This window comes from Molossus molossus, unplaced genomic scaffold (genome assembly GCF_014108415.1).
Source record: "Molossus molossus isolate mMolMol1 unplaced genomic scaffold, mMolMol1.p scaffold_m16_p_6, whole genome shotgun sequence".
In the NCBI taxonomy this organism is placed as follows: domain Eukaryota; kingdom Metazoa; phylum Chordata; class Mammalia; order Chiroptera; family Molossidae; genus Molossus; species Molossus molossus.
Window position 1 is genome coordinate 2,907,938 of NW_023425399.1, and position 22,222 is coordinate 2,930,159.

General features: G+C 47.2%; 1 protein-coding gene across 12 annotated transcripts in view; it reads right to left on the bottom strand.

Moving 5' to 3' along the window:
- Positions 1 to 8,238: 8,238 nt before the first annotated feature.
- The window catches only part of GNAS (GNAS complex locus), a 58,356-nt gene continuing 44,372 nt past the window's right edge, over positions 8,239 to 22,222 (bottom strand). For 4 of the 12 annotated variants that reach the window (XM_036244489.1, XM_036244488.1, XM_036244498.1 and 1 more), the window contains 12 exons: positions 20,217 to 20,289; positions 17,289 to 17,333; positions 13,437 to 13,491; positions 13,228 to 13,347; positions 12,447 to 12,544; positions 10,251 to 10,305; positions 10,072 to 10,145; positions 9,894 to 9,952; positions 9,665 to 9,785; positions 9,348 to 9,478; positions 8,997 to 9,064; positions 8,239 to 8,759 (listed from right to left, as the gene is read on the bottom strand). In XM_036244489.1, coding sequence (XP_036100382.1) covers positions 8,613 to 8,759; positions 8,997 to 9,064; positions 9,348 to 9,478; positions 9,665 to 9,785; positions 9,894 to 9,952; positions 10,072 to 10,145; positions 10,251 to 10,305; positions 12,447 to 12,544; positions 13,228 to 13,347; positions 13,437 to 13,491; positions 17,289 to 17,333; positions 20,217 to 20,289 — 1,046 coding nt within the window. In that variant the 3' untranslated portion in view covers positions 8,239 to 8,612. Of the gene's footprint in view, positions 8,760 to 8,996; positions 9,065 to 9,347; positions 9,479 to 9,664; positions 9,786 to 9,893; positions 9,953 to 10,071; positions 10,146 to 10,250; positions 10,306 to 12,446; positions 12,545 to 13,227; positions 13,348 to 13,436; positions 13,495 to 17,288; positions 17,334 to 20,216; positions 20,290 to 22,222 lie in introns of all 12 variants that reach the window. The other 8 variants (XM_036244497.1, XM_036244491.1, XM_036244490.1 and 5 more) reach the window with 5 other exon arrangements.

Sequence of the window (22,222 nt, forward strand, 5' to 3'; positions counted from 1 at the left end):
TGGGGGGAGCGAGAGAGAGAGAAAGAGAGACATCGATGTGCGAGAGAAACATCAGTTGGTTGCCTTCCATAAGCTCCCTGACCAGGGATTAAACCTGCAACCTTTGTATGAGCCCTGACTGGGAATTGAACCCTCATCCTTTTGGTGTATGGGACAACATGCCAACCAACTGAACCACCTGGCCACGGCTCTATTTCTTCTTGATTCAGTTTTGGTAGGTTGTATGTTAATAGGAATTTAACTATTTCTTCCAGGCTGTCCCATTTGTTGGCATATAATTGTTCATAATAATCTCTTGTGATCCTTTTTTTTTCTGAGTCATCTATTGTAAGGTCTCCTCTTTCATTTCTGATATTTGAAATTTGAGCATTCCTTTTTTTCTTAGGCTAGCTAAGGTTTGTTGATATTGTTTATCTTTTTCGAAAAATCAACTCCTGCTTTTTCCCTATTGTTTTTCTTTTCTCTATTTGATTTATTTCTACTCTATCTTTATTATTTTTTTTCCTTTTGCTGACTTTAGGCTTGGTTTGTTCTTTTCCTAGGTTTTTGAGGTGTAAAGTTAGGTTGTTTATTTGCGATCTTTCCTCTTGTGTAATGAGGGTGTTTATCACTAGAAGCTAATCTCTCAGTATTGCTTTTGCTGCATCCTGTAAGTTTTGGTATATTGTATTGAATTTTTGTTTATCGTAAGATATATTTTAAAATTTCCTTTTAATTTCCTCTTTGACCAAATAGTTATTCAAGAATGTGTTGTTGAGTTTCCACGTGTTCCTGAATGATCTCATTTTCTTACTGTTATTGATTTCTAGTTTCATTCCATTTTGGATGGGAAAGATACTTGAAATGATTTTGGTCTTCTTAAATGTGTTAAGACTTGTTTTGTGATCTAACATGTGATTTATCCTGGAGAGTGTTTCCTGTGCACCTGACAAGCTTGTCTGTTCTACTACTGGGTAGAAAGTTCTGTATATCTGTTAGGTCTATTTGCTCTGTAGTGTTGTTCAAGTCAGATGTTTATTGATTTTCTTTCTGAATGTTCTATCCATTATTGAAAGGCTATTGATTTTTTTCTCCTTTATTGATTTTAGAGAGAGAGGAAGTGAGAGGGAGAAAGAGATAGAAACATTGATGAGAGAGAACATCAATTGGCCGCCTCCTGCATGCCTCCTACTAGGGATCAGGCCCACAACCTGGGCATGTGCCCTGACCGGGAATCAAACCAGCGACCTCTTGGTGCAGGGGTCAATGCTCAACCACTGAGCCACACCAGCCAAATGAAAGGCTATTGATTTTAGTATGTTGATCTTATAAACCTGTTCTTTACTAAATTCTCATATTTTAGTAGTTATTTTTCTGTGAATATTTTGGGGAAGATATGATATTTCATTATATTATTTGCAGTAAAGGATAGTTCTACTTCTTCCTTTCCAATTCTCAGTCCACTAATTGCTTTCTTTTGTCTAACTGAATATGTTTAATACAATGATAAATAGTATGGTGATATGAGGCATCTTTGTCTTCTTTGTTTCTTATTTCTAACCTTAGTGGAAAAGGTTTTAGCCCGGCCAGTGTGGCTCAGTGGATTGAGCCTATGGACTGAGAGGTCCTGGTTCAATTTCTGGTCAGGGCATATGCCTGGGTTTTGTGTTTGATTCTCAGTAGGGGGCATGCAGGAGGCAGTGGATTAATGTTTCTCTCTAACATTGATGTTTCTCTCTCTCCCTCCCTCTCTCTAAAAAAATCAATAAAAACTTTTTATATTTTTATCCTCACCCGAGGACATTTTTCCATTTATCTTGAGATAGAGCAGGAGGGAGAGAGGGAAGACAGAGAGAGAAACATCGAGAAACATCGATGTGAGAGACACACATCGAGTGGTTGCCACCCACACGACCCCAACTGGGGCCGGGGACAAACTGCAACCGAGATAGTGCCCTTAGCGGGAACCAAACCCGGGCCTCTCTGGTCCATGGACTGATGCTCTAACCACTGAGCAACCTGGCCAGGGCAATAAAAATACATTTTTTAAAAAAGAAAAGCTTGGCCCGGCTGGTGTGGCTCAATGGTTGAGTGTCCACCCATGCACTCAGAAGTCGCCGGTTTGATTCCTGGTCGAGTCACATGCCCAGGTTATGGGCCTGATCCCCAGTGGGGGAGCATGCAGGAGGCGGCCAGTTGATGTTCTCTCTCATTGATGTTTCTATCTCTCTCTCCCTCTCCCTTCCTCTCTCTCTAAAATCAATAAAGAAAAAATTTTTTTATAAAAAAGGTTTTAGAGGTTCCTCATTAAGTAAAATTTTTTGGTCATTGGAGAAAAAGATATATTTTGTGTACATGCATTATATATGTATATGCTTTGTACTAGACAAATTATATATAGATGTATGTTATATGTAGTATACATGTGTGTTATGTAGTCATTATATTAAAGTTTCATTATTATTTTATTGATTTCTTAAAATATAAATAGATATTAAATTTTTGCAAAATTTAATTTTGCTAATATTGAACCAAACTTGAATTCATATAATAACTTCATCTAGGCATGCTATATTATTTCTTAAATCTAATATTATATTCTGCTTGGTTATATTTTAAGATTTTCATAAGTGAGGTTGGTCTATAATTTTACTTTTAGATGTAACCTTTGACATGCTTGAGAATCAATGTTATACTTGCTTCATTAAAATAATTTTAAAGTTTTCCTTTGGTTCTACTCTGGAATAATTTAAGTAGTATTGGAATTATTTGATCTTTAATGATTTAGTAGAATCCCCTGTAAAACTATGTGGGCCTGGTGCCTTTTTCCTTTTTCTCATTGAAAAAAAAATTAAATATAATATACATATTGAAAACCGCACAAATCAGTCCAGCCGGTGTGGCTCAGTGGTTGAGCATCAACCCATGCACCAAGAGGTCACCGGTTCGATTCCTGGTCAAGACACATGCCCACACTGTGGGCCTGATCCTCAGTCGGGGACATGCAGGAGGCAGCGAGTTGATGTTCTCTCTCATCAATGTTTCTATCTCTCTCTCTCCTTTCCTCTGTCTCTAAAATCAATAAAGAAAAAACAATTAAAAAAAAGAAAGAAAGAAAACAAAACTGCACAAATCGTAGGTGTGTTCTCCAATGGAATACATTAATCTCATAATCTGAATGCTGGTTACAGACACAGCACCCCAGGAGCCCCCTCATGCTTCTTTGCAGCTCCCCACTTCAAAACAGCCACTTGACCTCGCTGCTCTCCAACTCAGCTCTGTACTGTTTTCTACAGTGACTGGTCTGCTTAGATTGTTTTTGTCTCCACTGAAATCAAATTTTTTTTTTTTAAATCCTCATCCGAGGATTATTTTTTTCCATTTTTATTCGGATAGAGTGGGAGGGAGGGAGACAGACAGACAGACAGACATTGACGTGAGAGAGACACATTACTGGCTGCCTCTTGCATGACCTCCACCAGGGCTAGGAACCGAACCGCAACCGAGGTACGTGCCCTTGACCGGAATCTAACCTGTGCCTCTTTTGTCCGCAGGCCCAGGCTCTAACCACTGGGCAAAGCGGCCAAGGCGCCACTGGATTCAATTTTGATAAACTATTTCTCTGGACAATGATCTATTTTCATCTAGGCTTTCAAACTGATTTACATAGAAGTACACAAATCAATTTCTTATTATTTGAAAGGTGTTTTTTTTTTTTACCTGTTATCTTCCCTGATCCTTACAAACTACAGGCACTGCACATATCTTTATAGATGTTCTTTCAAGAGCCAAATTATGGCCCTGGCTGGTTTTGCTCAGTGGTTAGAGCATCGGCCCGGGGACCAAGGAGTCGCGGGTTCGATTCCCATCAAGGGCACCCACCTCAGCTGCAGTTCGTCCTCCTCCCTGGCTGGGGACGTGTGGGAGGCAGCCACTCAATGTGTCCCTTTCACGTCAATGTTTCTCTCTCTCTCTCTCTTCCTCTCTCTCCCTCCCGCTCTGTCTGAACAAGAAATGGAAAAGTGTCCTCAGGTGAGGATACAAATAATAATAATAAAGATCCAAATTATGAATCCCTGTGTGTGTCATCGTGCTATGGAACAGACGTGTTTCTGTCTGTCTAGCTAGCTGTGCATCTGCCCATCTGCCCAGTTCTCTCCATCCAGGTGTGTATTCCTCGGGGGGAGGGCAGGGACAGCTGACATCGCGTTCCTGATACAGGAGAGAGTTGGCCGGGCTGTCCAGCTCCTTATCTTCTGCCTTGGGCTAGCAGCATGATACCATCTTACAGCCTGCAGAGAGGCGCCAGAGACTCCAGGAGACGTGGGTCCTCCTGCCATTGGCAGCGGCAGAGTCACACCAGGAGCCGCCCACCCGCGGAATGCTCCTTACGTGAGGCAGCAGCCTGTTCGCGGCGAGGCGCCAAGTCGAGGTTGTGTTACTGCAGCTGACCACATTCCTAGCTGACAGGGAAAAGAGGCAAAACCCGAAAAGTGTCCTTGTTCCTCGTATATGAATGTCTAAACCCAGGGACATTATGGTGGAGCCACCAAACTACCCAACTCCAGAACAGGAGCCTGGGGAGCAATTACTCAGGTGAAGTGCTTATGGCAACGGCCTTTCAGTGTGGCCATTGTGAAAAGAGTAATTTGCCTGAACGATTCACAGGGTTGCCGATGTAATTTACCTTTTTCGTTGCTGTAGGTGGGATACAGGTTGAATACATCTTGCACAGATAATATGGTACATCCTCATAGGGTTTCAAAATGATTCAATGAGTCTGGCTGGTGTGGCTCAGTGGTTGAGCATCGACCCACGCACCAAGAGGTGGCCGGTTCGATTCCTAGTCAGGGCACGGGCCCTGGTTGTGGGCCAAATCCCCAGTGGGGGGCGTGCAGGAGGCAGCCAATCGATATCCGCTCTCATTGATGTTTCTCTCTCCCTAAAAAATCAACAAAAAAAATTTTTTTAATATAGAAAATAATTTAAAAAATGATAAAATAAGACAGTCCATATCAAGGGCCTAGGACAGTTCTTGGCACATCGCAAAGTGCCATGTTAACTACAGTTAATAATAATATGTTATAATAATAATATATATATATAATTATACATAATAATAAATGTTAACTACAGTATAATGCTTTAATAATTGATATTAGTTGGAAATAGTGCCAGCTAACTGTACTTGGACAGCTAGCCCTTTCTCATCTTTGGACTCCCATAAGAAAAGTCACCTCCTCCCAGAGGCCCTCCTGGCTACTCTATCTCAAGTGGCATCCCTCCCCAGGTATCTCCCATTCCCCACGATCCCCATCTCATTTATGAGCTTGGGCACCGTGTCACCATCTGTAGTTCTTTGGATTATTTATGTGGTTAAAACATGTCTCCCTCAACAGTATAAACGCCACGAAAGCAGAACTCCCAGTGGGTCCCTCTTCTCTCTACATTTGTTGAATTATAAGATAACCAAAAGTGCAAAAACATACACATTATGGTAAAACAATGTTACTTCACATAGAAGCGGCATTTTTAAATGTAATTTTGCTCATATTTAAATAAAACCGAAGGTGGTTAAAATTCTGCCCAATTCTAGGCCCTCATCACGTCAGGCCTCATCGGGGAACTTAGTGGTTTACTACTACTATTATTATTATTACTATTATTATTATTTCTCTAAAAGGTCAATGAATAGTTATTTATCATAGTTGGCCTGCACACCTTTATAAACTGTGGCAAGCATTGTTACCTTTAGAAAAATATGTTGTTTTGCATTTGGAAAAAGATAAAAAATTCTGCTAAAAACCATGGAAACCAATGTCTGCTTGCAGTCAAAGATTTAGATGTAATTCTAAATCATTTTTTGACTTTCTGAAGATCCTAAAATGTGAATTTGAACGTAGCCCTATGAAAGTTTGGTCTACATAAAAATAAATAAATAAATAAAGAGAGGATAGAAGATAGGAAAAAAAAAGGAAGGGGAAATGAACATGGCAATGTTTTAGAGAGAAGGGATGGATGTAAGGAACGGAAGGGACCCTCAGTCACCCCTGAGGGGCTGGAGGTGGCCCCTTGGCAGCCCTCTGATTGGCCGGAAGGCAGGGGTAGCTCCAAGGCCAAGCTCTGGGAGAAGGGGGCCGCTCCCCCCTCTGACACCTACCCACCTACCCCATCATCGCCTCGGAATATGGAACCCGAGGAGCCCTGTGGGACTGCCGCTTGGGGTCACAGGTCATGACTGCTAACAACGGGCCTCCCGGCGGGAACACCAGGAGCCTTTTCCTCCTCTCTTCTGTCTCTGCTAAAACGAGTTTGCAGGCCATGTCCCTGCTCACCAGCCACGTCTCCGGGAGCAAGTTCCTCGGGTCTCGCTCGGCCCCCCCTTCCTCGTCGGGGAAGTGGCAGTCACAGCTGAAGCCACGCCGCTGGCCGCTGGGCCCCTAGTGGGTGACTTTATTCTCTCCTAGAATTTCTCACAAAGTTTTGACTAGTGCTGGGGGTGGGGAGGAGGTTCTGGGGTGTCATTTTCTTGTTACAACTGCCTGGGACTTTGTTTTCTGATTGTGGTGGATATGTGGTAGTGCTGTGGAAATCTTATGTAGATTATGCAGAGAAGGTTCCAGAATTTCTCTGTAGAAGTGGTACAGGCGGCCATATTGAAAGGGGCTAGACGGTGTGGAGCCTGTTTTGGGGTAGCACAGCCCTCCCTCGGGTGGGGGTTTGTAGGGGGGGGCCGGTTACACTTCATAGCCTGTCCCAGGTGTTAATGAACTCTGTTTATTTGGAGTACTTTATGGGACTGCGGGAATTCATGGGCTGGCTTCTGGCTATATTTGCATAGTAAGCACTTATGCGGACTATGTGTTAATTTGAGGGAGATTTTGAGGGTTGTTTCGTAACTAGGTCTCTCCAGTGAGCACATAATTTTTATGTGGACTGACTGTTACATAGGAAGCTTTGGGGAGGTTTATGGAGATGGTGTATTTAGTACTTTTTCTGCCTTCCGTGGGGCTCATTTCACTCTATGTTTAAGTTAGCTGGGATCCGTTTGATTTGGAAAACAGGAAGTGGATTTTTGGCCTGAGTTATAGAATCAACTGGGTCAACATTCCATCAGGCGGGTTTCAGAGGTGCACTGGTGGACGCTGGGGGGTTTCAGAAGGTGCAGTGGTTGATGCTGTGGCTCCCATCCGTCCGGGAAGCCATGCCATGGGTGACCACGTGCTGAAGGGATGACCCTGGGGATGAAGGACCAGGGAGCCCAAGTGGACCTCAGGTCCAAGCAGCAACCCATCACGGCTTCACAGGGCCCATGCGTGCTGACATCCACCCCCTCCCAACAATGGCATGTTCTATTTGTATTTTATTTGTGACTGGGGTCCCATGTTTCCCCCAATGTTACTTGTTTTTATTTATTTATTCTTTAGGTACATGCCCCTAGCGGGAACCAAACCCGAGACTCTCCGGTCCGCAGGCCAACGCTCCAACCGCTGAGCCGAAATGGCCAGGGCTGTTACTTTTTTTAAAAAGTAAATTGCTTGTTCATGTACTCTGCCCATTTTTGCGATGGGTTTGCTTATTAATTCTTAAGAGCTTCTTGCTTATTCGAGAAATTACCCCTTTGTTACAGATCTTTACCCAGTCCCCAGCCCCATTCCTATTTTGTTTTGTGTGATTTTAATTTTTGTATGGTCTTCCCAACCTCCCCCCTTAGGGCTTTTGGATCTTGGGTCTCCTTAAGAGTCATAATCTTTAAACCAAGGTTTTAATTGTAAAAATAGTCATTTTTGAAGGACCTTTTTCTATTTAAACCTGTGACTGGTTCACGTGTGTATGGATCAGGTGGGAACCCACCTTAAAAATGTCCCCCAATAGCTAGCTAGTTGTTTCAACGCCACTCCGGTTTATTGGCTAGCTCTTGGTACTCTGCCTGTTTGGGGGAGACTCTGGGTCAACGGAGACACTGGAGTGTAAGCTGGTACACTCTTTGGATAGGGCAGCCAAGATGAAGTGTAGAATTCTTGAGGGGCCCCCTGGTTTTTGTGGGGCGTGGATTTTGAGGAGGATGGGGTGGGTCTTGTCTGCAAACTGCCTTCAGAAACGCAAAATTAGGTCAAGAAAGTGGCGAGGTTTTTATACCCACTTATATAACCGTGGGGTCTTGTCACCTGAACTCGGACCCTCCCAACTCTTCACGCCCTCGCCGCCGTGAGCCGCGGTGTTGGCTCGAGACCGCAAGCAAGCCAAAGGAGTTGAAAACTTTGCTCACATTTAATTTTTATTGATTTTTTTAAATGCTGCACAAGACAATATTGAATTCATTTAATTCATTTAATTCTTTTATTTCTTTATTTCTGTTTGCTGCTGTTATTTTAATTACTGAAAGAGAGAGGGAACCATTTTGGCCTTTTTTCTTTATCTTTATCTGTATCTGAAGGCCGCCTTAAGCTTTCTAAATTTGGAATATTTAAGCAAGCTGAGAGGGAAGAGGGGTTTCGCAAAATCACTCAAAGGGGAAGGATAGGTTGCCTTGTCAATCATGCCCTATGGTGGGTGATTAACTGCGTGTACAATTACATTTTGCTTTTAATTAATTGTGCTTAAGGCTTTAATTAAATTTGGGGGTTCCCTTCTTAGAGCAGCTCATACTGACGGAGGTGCATGCGCTGGATGATGTCGCGGCAGTCATTGAACACGCGGCGGATGTTCTCGGTGTCCACGGCGCAGGTGAAGTGGGGGTAGCAGTAGTGACGCCCATCTCCACTGGCAGTGCTGATTCTCTGCACAGACAGAGAAACGAGGTCAGTGCCTCCTCTCTGGAAACTTCCCCCCGAGGACCCTTGACCAGCTACGGATGTTACGTCAGAACCGAACTTAAAGGGGCACAAAAGCTAACATCCCCACGGGTGACCCATGAAACGAAACTGAAATACTGGCTCGTTTAATCCCCAAATACAGAATTCGGTCAATTTCCATCCCTGAAAATAAAAGCAATCATAGAGAGAGTCTTTCCTCACCAGAAACTCGTCGCGGATGAAGTACTTGGCCCGAGTCACGCGTGGGTCCTCTCCAGGCTCGGGAGTAGCTGAGGAGAATAGGAATTACTTGGTTACTTAAGGTAACTGAAAGAATAGAACTTACATTGCTGCCCCCTAACCTCTGGGGTTTCTCCAAATGCAAATGACTGCAAATAAGAATTTCTTGCTTCCCCAACAGATCCTTTATAGTGGGGGGTGGGGGGGCAAGTTTTGCTCTTAGAAGTTGTTCATGTAGGTGATTTTTAAAATTTAGAAATTCACATATTTGCGACTGTATATATAGAACTAACGAGCTGGAATGTGTGCCAATTAACTGCAGGTCATACATACCATCCTCAGGAGTAGTGTAGCGAGCAAATTCTGGAAAGTAGTCCTCAATTTTCGATTTTCCAGCAAGGACTTTCTCAGCGAGCAGGTCTTGCTTGTTGAGGAACAGAATCACAGAGATGGTGCGCAGCCATCTAACAAAGAGGGAAGCAGAGTTAAAGGCCAAGAAAAGAGTATTTCTTCTGCAGGGGGCTTGAGATGCTTGCACAAGGACTTGGATAAGATTCTGTTCTATAACAGGGCAAATACAGAGGCTGGACATTATTCCTAGGCCTCCTGGGCCAGTGGCCTGGAGAGAACCTGAGGGTCACTCCACCAACCTGTTGTTCCAGATGCTCTTGAAGAGGTTCAGGGCCTCCTGCAGACGGTTGGTCTGGTTGTCCTCCCGAATGACCATGTTGTAGCTGCTGCTGGCAACCACGAAGATGATGGCAGTCACATCTTCAGCACAAGAAAGCAAAGGCAACGTGTGTTAGAAACAAAAACGATCTTTCACAGTTAAAAAAGCACAATGTCCTAAAGCAAGAGAGACGCCCACGGCTTCCATACCATTGAAGCATTGGATCCATTTGCGGCGTTCGTCGCGCTGGCCACCAACATCAAACATGCTGCGGGAGAAAGGACACCTGGTCACTCCAAAGGGCGACCACGGATCCACCACGCTAATTGCCAGAGGGAACATCAAGATACCATTATCTGTGTTTCAGAAAGGGAACCATTCACTTACTGGAAGTTGACTTTGTCCACCTGGAACTTGGTCTCAAAGATTCCAGAAGTCAGGACGCGGCAGCGAAGCAGGTCCTAAAACAAAACCAAGGTCAGTGGATGTTCACCGAAACCAACCGAAATATGAGCAACCGCCCATCTAGGGCAAACGTCTCGACAAGCCCGAGAGCTTCTGCGTACCTGATCGCTGGGGACGTAGTCGGCCTGCTTGATGACGTCAATCTTGTCCAGAAAGCTGGGAGGGAATGAAAGACACACGGGGGTGTTCAGTATCGTGCCCGTTTGCCCAATACTCCCGCCCTTCTACCAAGTCCAGTGAATGGAAAGGGTCACGCCACAGGAGCAACGAGAATTCCGCTCGTGTTGGTTACCCCTGTGACTTGAAGCTTGTGCCTCAGAGCGTTTAGGCCCCACAGAATTTAAGATAAATATACGTGACCTACAGTAGATCTAGGAACCAGGACTGGGCTCCCAGGACCCCTGGCCAACAGGTACCATCCGAAGTCGGGCCTATCAGATTTAGTGCCATCGATAATGACTAAGGAAAACATTTTAAATGTGAAATCTATGGCTTCTACTGAAATGGCGGGCAGTCTGCGAACTGTATGCTTTGAGTCTCTGCGTTTGGATTTCCCCCGCGAGGGACGAACAGAAGGAGGTGTCTGAGCGAGGTAGAGGGATTCCTTCCTTCTGCCTTTGAAGAATCTCCCTCATCAAAGAGAACGAGAGCCCGGCCCTCAGGGGCCCCCTGTGCCCTGAGCACCCGAACAGGAAGCACACGCAGCGTTCCCTTCCTGCCTGTTGGGTCCATGAAACAGAACAGCCCAGATACGAAATGTGTCATTTCAAAAACACCTCGGGGCCGCCCAGGTTGCGGGTGCTGACATGGAACAGGCCCGGGGGGCTGGGGTCTCGGGGACTCCCACTGATGGCCCCAAGGCCTGACCCGGAAAACTCCTACCTCCTCTCTTCCGGGTTGAACTTTTGTGTTGCTCGACTAGACACACCATCAGGAGGAGTAACTTTTGGGAGACAGGGGTAAGTTAACATAGGAAATCAACGTGGAACCCAGCTTTGGGGGCGGGGAGGGGCGGGGAGGGGCGGGTGGAAGGCTTTGAGTGGGCAATCAGAAAATACTAAAAGAAGTTCTGTAAGTTTCCCCCTTCCTTGTCACCAGTTCGAGTGAGTCTGGCTGGGAGGATACACTAACTTGCCCAATCAGTCTTACATTACAGCACCAGTCCAGAAATAGCTCCCCAGCCGCCCTGGCCTCCAGCGCGTTGCCATGGCAACAGAACCACAGTGCTATAAATAGCTCATCAGCACCAAATCTTGTGAGAGAGACAGCTGGAGCCAGGCCAGCCAAACCCCAGCTCAACAAATAAAAATAGGCAGCTTAAGAAATGGGCAAGGTACCAATATCTCAACTTTAACATAAAGGCAGTGAAGCCAGAGAGAGGCTGGGCAGTGCCAAGGCAGGGCTGGGATCCTCTGGCCGGGAAGACATTTTACAAGCCCGGTCCTCTTTTTCCTGAGTTTCTTAAAAGTTTCCATAAACTGTGGGGATGGTGCCACTTCCAGATGAAGTTGGAGTAATTTAATGTTGCATTAAAAAAAGAAAAACTTTCAGATGGCGGAAGATTAAAACACACACACACACACACATAAAAAAAACAAAACACCAAACCAGCCCCAACTGCTATTAATGAAACTGCCCCGCCCTCACCCTCTGGAGCCTCCAAATCCTGTACCTGTCCCCTGACTTGGATCCAGGACACAAACGCAAACAATTCCAGGATTTCCATTTGTTTTGCCTTACTATAATTAGCACTTCCAGCTTTTAGTTCGGACTTTTGAGAAAATCAGGGACTTTGTTGAAGAAGGGGTGGAGGTGGGGGGTCGCAGGGACCGGCCAAGATGGGGCTGTTTTTCTGTCCCTTGTGAAAATATACAAACTTGCTGGTCTCTTAAACACTCTGCACCAGCAAAGCAAGGACCGGTACCCAGGAGGGGCGAGGCATCTGTCATGCTTTCAAATGAGAGCAATGAAATAAAATAGTTTTACATTATCCGAAGTGTGAGAGCTGCCCTGTCTCCCTAAATGCCCGGAGGTCAGGTCCCTTCATTACCTCCAGCGAATCAAGCATGAATACCACCTCATGGCCAGGAGTGATGTTCTGGCCACCAGGCATGAACTGTTTCTATGAAATAATGTCACCCACTGCCAAGTGCAGGAGGCTCTAAGGCAAGGGCTGCGGGCAGGCGGGGCAGCTGGCTGGCCCTGGACAAGGAGGCCTAGGCACGTGACTTGGTCCGGGCTGTGAACGTTTCCTCCCTGCGTGCCCGTGCGGTGTGCTGAGGTGGCAGGTCACTTACTACTGGGCACAGTCGATCAGCTGGTACTCGTTGGAGCGCTCGTAGCAGGCGCGGACTCCCTCGTCCTCCCACAGAGCCTTGGCGTGCTCGTAGAACTCCTGCGGGGCACGAGAAAGCCGTCAGTCGGGGGGCCCTGCGCCCCGCGGCGCCCCGGGGTCTTGGGGGCCCACTGTTCAGCGTGAGTGAGGGTGTCACCCGGGCACAAGGCTCCGAGCCTGCACTACTGCCGGAACCCCGGGAGCATGGGCGTTGGTCGCCAGGTGGGTACGAGAGAAGGATTAAGGGGACCACAACTCGCGACTTGCCACCCCCCCCCCCGTGGAAATGTAGTCTATCCAGTGAGAGGTGTGGTGTTCCAGTGTGACATGCCCCTGGGATGGGGGGGGTGGTCCAGTGTGACATGCCCCTGGGATGGGGGGGGTGTTCCAGTGTGACATGCCCCTGGGATGGGGGGGTGGTCCAGTGTGACATGCCTCTGGTTTGGGGGGTGGTGTTCCAGTGTGACATGCCCCTGGGATGGGGGGTGGTGTTCCAGTGTGACATGCCCCTGGGATGGGGGGTGGTGGTCCAGTGTGACATGCTCCTGGGATGGGGGCCAAGAGTGACAAGGGCAGGCGACGCTCAGCCACCTTGGGCCCTAATGATGATCGGTCGGGTGTGAACTCTCCGGAGAGCCACCGCGGTGCCCCTGCCCCCCAGGTGAGCCTGTGGACGCCCCCGCCTAGCTGGGGGCGGGGGGCGGGGCGGGGGGCACGCTGGGGGCGGGGCGGGCGAAGCTTACGGGAGGGAAATCGAAGTCGGGCACGTTCATCACGCTCAGAATGTAGTCCACGCGGAACTGGTTCTCGGGGTTGGCCAGCTCCACGGGTGGCACCAGGTTGCTCATGGCGGCCACGATGGTCTGAAAGGGAGTCAGCAAGCGGTCAGGGGGGGCACTGCCTGCGGGGGGGGGGGGGCTAACAGACCGACAGAAAGAACCCGAGCACGTACTTCAATGGCCTCCTTCAGGTTGTTTTTGATGTCCTGCACTTTGGTGGCCTTCTCACTACAGTGGAATGGAAAAGAAAACACAATCATATTGCATCCCGCGGACGGGCAGGGCCACTCGAGTCCAGAACTTCCGAGTAAGCATAGTATTCTGTTCCCGGGGTGCCGAAATAAAGGCGGGCTCAAGCGACCACCGCCCAGCTGCGCCCCGAGGACGCGCGCCATGGGCTGACCAGCAAACGGGCATCTCGACAGTGACAGGCCTACTGTACCAGAGGTTGGGCTCTGCCCGGCGCCCCCGCGGCCGTGGGCTCCTCCGCCAGGCCCTCGCTGCACACTAACGCTTCCTGAGAGGGGGGGAGAAAGCGGCGTGGTTCCGCTTGGGGGCTTCCTGGGTCGCTGGATTGGTGGGCTGAATGGGGTGGTGTGTCCATTAGATCTCAGGGCTTTGTGGCCCTGGCTGTCCACCTATCTAATCATTGTGTGTTTGTCGCCGCGGCCAGCAGCGATGATTGACATGTCTAGTGGTGATGGCAGCGGACACGGACCCCCCAGGGTGGACAGGGAGAGTTAAGATTCTACCCCCAGAAGTCTTTTACGACCTGGGACTTTTGCATTGAGGGGGAGGGAAGGGCAGTGTCCCCCTCTTTAAGCAGAGGTTAAAGGTCTTTAAAATTCTGATTTTAACTTGCACCTATAGAATGGCCTATGTGGGGTGACCCATATCAGTCACTGGTAAAGGCCACCCCCTCCCCGCCACCCCCTGCATAATGTCTGTGTGTCTTTCTAAAACCGTCCTTCATTGTTGGCAGGGCCAGGGCAGATTCTTGAGTCTGTGAATTTTAGGGAAAAGGACCTCTAGCTTGGGGCACACATCATGCCATGCCCACTGCCCAGCCCCGCCCCCGGGGCTTTGTGGGGGCGGTGCTATAAAACCAACACCTGTGGACTAGGCCCTGGGACATGTCCAAGGGGGAAACTGAGGCTGGCAGAGCTTATCTTTCTCTTGCTGGAATTTTTTTTTTTTTTAAATCTCAAGATCCCCCATTTAAAGGCTTCACCTAGTCAGAGTGGTGACCCCTCGGGAGAAGGTGACAGAACATTAACACAGAGGAAACGCAAGGGGTTAAGAACAGCCAGTCTACCTGGGTATTAGTGCAGGTGGGGAAGGAACTGGGGTCAGAGGGCTGGGGCGGGGACACGTGCTCACCTGCCCACAGCCTGCCCCCCAAGAACCTGGTCTTCACGGTTTTAAATCATATTCCCTGGACATGTGCATATTTGAGGGGTGGGCCCTCCTATTCTTAATGAGCTCATATCTCCCCCTTTCAGAACTGACCCTCCTTCCTGTCCAGCTGGCCTTGGAGACCCTGCTTTTATCAGAAGGAACTTGCTCTCATCAGTGGTGGGGTAGCATTTGGGAGTAGGGCAGGACAGATGGGACCAGGAGCCCCCCATAGCTACTTAAGACTGCTGCCCTCTGGGGATCCTGAGCTGTGTCAGTGAGGGGCGGGCTGCACCCCAGGGGGAGTGCCCAGCCTGAGCTGAAGTCTGCTGCTCGCCCCCAGACTCCTAAGGACCCCCTGCGCTGAAGGGACCGGGGTCCTGAGCCACGTGTGCCTCTCCTGCATTGTGGTGTCACTTAAAGCCCCTTCTTGAAATCAGGGTGCCCAGACTCAGGCTCTGCTCTGACGTCATTATGCAGACATCAACATTTTAACAGGCAGTGCTTGATCGCCCCTCATGTTGACTTAGGGATTCAAGCTCGCCTGAGACCCCCATGGGACAAACCCACTCCTGTTCATTAAAAAGAGGCTCCATTTCCAGTCACGAGAGCCGGGAACCTTCCTTTGGTTTTTAGGTCCCACGACAATTACGAGCCACGTCTGGGTACTGAGTTCCCGAATGTACACACAACTGGAGAGAATGATCTCTGGAGACAGGTTCCCTCATTCAGCTCGATTTGGGCCCCAAGTAGTAGTATGATAATTGGAAAAGTTCCCGTCTTAGATATTTTGAGAACGTGTTCAGCACTCATCTACGTATGTGAGTAGATGTGGGAGTGTATCAAGTATAAAACCACCAAAATAGGAACCCGAAATCTAATTCGGGTGTGTAATACTCCAACATAAAATCCTGCCATTGAAGCAATTACTATGCAGATGGAGATTACCCTGGGGGCTGGCAGGTTTAGCATCACCCTCACTATCACTTAATGAACTGAAGGCTGATCATAAAACTCTTAAATTCCTCAGCTGTCTCTAAGGCCAAACTAGGTATCAGATTGTGATGGACTCAAAAATGGGGGCTGGAAGATCTTTGGGATGTTACAGCTCTCCCTCCCCCTAAGCGCCGCTCCCACCCCCCTCGGGAGGGAAGGCTGTGTACTAGGTTTCATTCAGGAATCCATCCCTGTGCTCTTATGGGGACAGACAGACAAAAGAAGAAAGACAGAAGACAGACAGGGACTGCTGAGACATGCAGAGTAGTTTTATTTATCACACGTTAATGCTTGTATTACTGCGGTCAGAGGAGCAGGCAGGTATTAGTAGGGGAGGGGGTCAGACTAGCATCTCACACACAGTTGTTCAGTGAGGACTGGTCACTACTCAATGCCAACTTTTGGTACAGTACACAGACAGTCACTTGTTACACAGATGCCTATTTGGGATGTCACACTACATTTCGAACAATTAAGGATTTTATTTCATTTGTGGTTTAGGGGGATTTTTTTTTTTTTTTGGTTTTGTTGTTTTTAATTTTTTTTGTTGTTTTTTGTTTTTTTTTTTCAGTTATCTTTAGGTTAGGTGGTAGGGCCCCTCCCCCCTCCCCCTCCCCCCCAACAGAATAGTATTCTTATTAGAAGTTCCCAAGAAGGGCAATCCCAGCATGCAAAGGGTGACGGGACATGGCCAGGAAGGAGAGAAACGGGAAGAGAACGGGAACCATCATCTAGGGATAATATACTCTAAAAAAAAAAGATGAACAAACATGTGTCAGTCACTCTGTCCCAACCCCAATCTCCTTTGCCCCTCCCCTCCCAGCCACAGAAGCGATTTCTTGCCCTCGGCTTGGTCAATGGCCCCGCACGGTCTCATGAGAAACTGCCACCCGGTGATGGCTCGCTGAGTGTGTGGGCACAGCGCGAGCGGGTTACCTGGCATGCATGCATGTGTGTTGGCGTGTGATGGGTAGTGGGGATGCAGGAAGCGAAGGAAAAAAACTGATAATGTGTGGAAAAAGATGGATGCCATCGCTCACTTCCTGTCCTGTCCACCAGCTGACACACAGAGCCTCGGATCAAAGTTCCTTCGACAACTTTTAAAAGACCAGAGGCTTTTAGAGATCATTGCTGACAATGCCCCCCCATCAGGTGCTGAGCACTTCCCCCCCAAATTAAAGACTGTGCGGCACCACATATTCTAATGGAGGAACTTTTTCCCAGGGAGGTCTGAAATTTTAAAATCAGACCAACAAGTGGGTGCTGGAATTTAGTCATTTTAAAAACAAGGAGCAGATTCAAATGGGAGGGGTGGGGGGTTTGGGGAACCAAAAGGGAAAACAGCAATTCTCGAAACCCGATCGTCTAACGCTGGGATCTATAGCTTTTCCCCAGCTGGATCTAATTATACTTTAAGGATGGCCAAAAAAATGAAAAAAGAGAAAGGGCTCGCGTCCCCTCCCCGTGCTGTGAGAGGTAATGAAGTGGTTCGTGTGCTGTTGGCAGATGTAAACCGAGATGGATGATGGCCCTTCAATGATTTTTGCTTTCTTCCCGGGGCTCTGCCCTCAGTTTCCCAGTATGATCTTCATGTTTGTGTGTGGAAAAGTTTTTCTGTTTTTGAATGTGCCTACCCATCGCTGTTGCTCCTGGCAGCCTGCGGGTCCTCTTCGCCGCCCCTTTTAAAGAGAGATTGAAAGCTCACCTAATCTGCAAGGCACCGCGTTCCACCGAATCCCCCCCAGCCTGTCTACATCGCTCACAAAGGGCCGTCCCGTGGGCTCTGAGGTCGCCGTTTTGGCTAACTTGGAACCTCTCCTGGGGCTTGGGCCGTGGAGGGGAGAATTCCACACCTTAGCTGCCGCATTAGCAGAGCCCTCTGGAGACGCTGGTCGGGGACAGAAGGGACTGGTAATTATTTTCTTGTGCCTTCACTAAGTGCACCAGGGAGCGGGAGCAGCGCGTGGTCGCGGTTCTTCTGAGAACACGCAGCACCCACGGAGGCTCCTGCTCCCAGACCCACGCCCCAGGGCCGTGTCTGAGCAGGGACACCGCCGGCTTCTGCTCTAACAGTGAGACCTCCCTTCCTGCAGCCCGGCAACTACCTAGACAGCGTTTTTATTTATGAACAGTTGTTCCCCATAAATTGTCATCAATTAAAACCATACCTGGACTTCGAAAACAAAAAAATAAATAAAAATAAAAACATCTCTCAAAAAACTCAGTCTTCACCGCCGGTGGGCACCCCACCCTGAAGGTCGGAGGGGCAGCTCGGCTAAGCGTCTCTGGTTTTGTCATCAATTAGCTCATTAGCTCAGCCAGTGTTAATGGTGCTGTGGTTTCTGGCACCCAATGTAAGGAAGAGTTAGCTAGGCGTTAGGAAAATCCAAATTTGACCTCTATTTCTGAAAGTCAGATGAGAATTACAAGTTACTCTACACAGGGAACCGCCACACAGCAGTGAAGCTGAGCTCAGCCCGGCACTAACAAAGCGCACACTTAGGGGAGGAGGGGGAGACCCCATGCCCCACGCCCCAGTTTCACAGGGAATTCCTGGCCAGGGAGGAAACCGTTTTTGTTGCAATACCACAGTGAGGAGAAAGAAAAAGGAGGCTCCTTGGACAAGATAAAAATAAGGTTTCTAGACTCACACTAAGAATTCCCTGTGTGTCACTTTTGCTAAATTTACCATCCTTGGAGATTACCTAGGGCTTCCTCCACAAAACAGGCACACTGGGCACCTCGCTTCTACTTTTTTTAAAAAAGAAAACAGAAAAGAGCAATTCTGCTTTAAATGCCTGGCCTGCATTATAGACGGGCTCTTTTAGGGAGGAGAAGCCTTTCCCCCAAAATTAAAAAAAAAAATTAGGGCTATCAGCAGAATTAATAAAACTTCGAAGTGAATGATTTCAAGGATGTCCTATATTCTGTCGGACTCGAATTAAGGTAAACATTTTAAAAATGCTAGCCATGTCCAGTTTCAATCAAAATATTTATCTAGGGTCCACGGTCGGGTTCGTTTTGGTTAACTGGCCTTGTGAAGAAGGTCTCCGTTCGGTTGCAGGGGGGACATTATGCAAGAGGTTTTCTTTAAGTGACAAATGTACAGAGCTGGACGGCTGGCTCCGGTTCCTGTTTATTGACTGATGGCCATCTCTGGTGGTGGGACTTTACTGAAGGGTGTAAGGAATTAAGAACTTCGGAACCGGTTTTTGCCACGAGAAGGCGACTTGTTTGATTAACGGCATGTATGGGGCGTATGGACAACTCAGCGGGTGTCAGCCATAAAGCTGGCAGAATAGCCCACCTTTCTGAATTCACGGTTCGAGCCTAAAAATCACTCTAAACTAAAATGTCCATTTGTATGATGCCCCCCTCCACTGTTTGATCTAAGAAATTCTAGAATTTTCCATAAAGAGCTACAGGTCTTTAACCTCTGAAAGGTGATAAAATTCACCTTTGTTTCCCTGATACTGGGAGCGTGGTGCGGGGGGATAGTAGGGCTTTTTTACTGAATTGTGTGTGTGTGTGTAACAATGAATCTACACCACCTTGACTCGGTCTCCCCTTCCAAAACTAACGGGAATGTAACTGAGGGATAATTTTCTCTAGAATCCAGCTTTAGGAAGGGGATGAAATCACTAACCAGCTAGTAATGGCAAACCAGTGCCCTCATACCAGGAAGACAAAGGCTGGTCAACTTAGCTGGGGTCTGGGGGGTGGGAGGGGGTGGCAAATCCCCAACTGGAGGGAGGACTGGCCGGCTGAGTCCCATGTGGAAGGCTGGACCCTAGGTTTATCTCTCCATCCCTAACAGATTCTCTTTTCCTCTTTATTCTCACTGCGGTATCGTCACAATATACCAAGACGCCTGGAAGGACGTTTCAAAGGCAAAAGTGCCCCCTCGATCTGGCCAAAAGCACCTCATTCCCAGCCTTTCCATCATGTGAATGTCTCTTTTCCGTTTCTTCAGGCAAGACTATTGATTTTTTAAAAGGGAAACAATGATTTGCCCGTAATATTAATTCCGGGGGGGGGGTAGGGGGGAGATGAGTAATTATTAACAAGGGCTGCCTCTTCCAACTTTGTGTTGTGAGACGGTGATTGAAACACTGTTTCCCTAATAGTTTAAAACATCCTGCCGGGTGCACTGCACTGCGCTGAAATCTGCTGGGGGGGCTCCCTGCAGTGGTCAAGTGTCGCCTGACTCCGGGGGTGGCTTCAACCCGTGTCAGCCATGTTGGGGACCCACTGCACCAAAGCCCGCAGCAGACCTGTCCTGGGACCAGCCAGGCACTATGTCCCCCCGGGGGGAGGGGAGATGTTTTCTTTACAAGAAGACTGGTGCTTTCCTGTTATGACTTATTATTTGTTGCTGCACCAAATATTAAAAGGAGGGTGAAAAAAAAAATCCCTCAAGAGCTCTCCCCAGAGTTTGCTCATCTGTAGGCTGAAAAATGAAGTGAAAATTGGCTGCCCCGTGCCCCAAACTACCTAAACTTCCTAAAGGTTAGTAGCAAGTGCGCTCCTGTCCCTGGGCCTGGCCCGGCTTTGACACTTACTCTCCATTAAACCCATTAACATGCAGGATCCTCATCTGCTTCACAATGGTGCTTTTACCAGACTCTCCAGCGCCTAGAAAATGAAAGCAAGTCTCAGGTTATGAAGGAGGCATTTTGCACACTTTGGGCAGCGGGAGGGCTGCTGTGTTTTCCACAGAAGCAACACGCAAGGGAAACACACAAACAAAGAACAGACTTGCAATTTTCCTTGACATGTCGACGCATCAAAAACGAAAGACATGTCCCACACGGTGTCCCCGCAGTATTTCACCATTAGAATAACAAACAAGAATTAAAGGTTTTTGCTGTGTTCAGGTTTTGTTTTGTCTTTAGGCGGTTTTAACATGTGAGGGGTGGGGAAGCAAAGAGGGGGGGGAGAAGAAATGATGCGATTTTGTCATGGGGGGGGGGTGTTGAAGTTCCAACTGTGAAACTGAAGCCCTGAAACCTGGGGATTGCCTGGTAAATTACACGTGAATGCATGGGGCCACGAAATTCATTGTTTGTCAGCTGTTTCATGGTTAAAATACCCAGGATCCACCAACAATGCCCCACACTGCAGCCTGCAGACCACGTTCTGACGCAGCGCTCACCTCCCAAACACTTTCTGGGCAGGTTTCTCTCCCCTCGGGCTACTGCAAAGTCAGCCCCTCAAACTGCAACATGGCATTTTACCCAATCACCCACCCTCCTGCCCCTGCAAATTCTCTCTGGATTCAACAACCGGGTTATGGGGGTGGAGGAGAGGACCACCAATTTTGTCATCTTCTGGAAAAACGTATTTGAATTATCAAATCTAGTGCTTGAGAACAACCTCATTAACATGCAGCAACTGGAAGAGTTAAAAAGGACCAGACTTTAATCATAAGGAAAAATATTCCTGGAAACCACTGTATTTTCAAAGATGTCAAGCCCTCCCCAACTACAAGAAAGGGGCATATGCCTCCATTTTAAATCACCTTACATTTGTAAAAACATTTCCAAGCTAGGAGGAGGATTGCTGTTTTTTTACTTTATTTTTGGAAATGCATGTTCTCCCACAAATAATGCTTGTGGGAACTATTTTTTGCCCTCCTCTCATACAAACTTGTTTGGTTTTTTTGTTTGTTTGTTTTTTTTTTACCCCCGCCCCACTTTTAATTTTCTTAATTGTTTTGTTTTACTTCCCAGAGAGCAAAGCTTTTCCTCCTTCTCTTGCCTTTTCACAAGGCTGTAATCAATACCTGCAAAAGTTAAAATTGGTTTCCACAGAAACATTGATTTCAAAGCAAACACTCTATCTTCATGAGCCAAACTCTCATAAATTAAAATATGAAAGGCAGTATTAGGAGATTCCATGAGGAGAAAACATATTAATCAGAATCTCTAATAGGCTTATTTCAGGGGTCAGGGGGTGCAATACTTCCTTTCAGAGGCAAACAGATCTGTGCCTCAGTTTCCACATACATGAAAATCGGAGAACTGGGCTGAAAAATTGCTGCCAAGATATTTTGTGGCACTGTAATCTGCTCAATTTTTATGCATTAAATTAGGGTGGATTGAAAAGAACCTGGGGCATCATTTTTCCTTTCTTTGGGGGGGGGTGCAGCATTATTTGGCAAGAGTCACCATTTAAAAATGGAAATGTATTACACTGGTTTGGGCTGCACACACCTGTGCCAGAGGCTATCCATAAATTGTGATAAAATGTAGCCATCTAGACTGGGACACCTGGGGAAGGTTAGCCCAGAGTGATGCAAGGTGTGCTCAGAGTAACAGTCTCAAATTAGTGGAGACTGTGATTACTGCACAAAGGTGTTTGAAATTTAAGGTACCATTAGCATCACCCTTGTTTTAAATTAGTATTCCGCTAACAAGATAGCATTCCAAGGAAAAGATTCTAGACTTTTCCAGGCTCATACTTTGAAATCAAATTATATGCATATTATTATTCATATAATACAATTCCACCTTTAGACGTTTTAGATAAGACCTCCACGTATATATCGTTTAATTACTGAAATTGG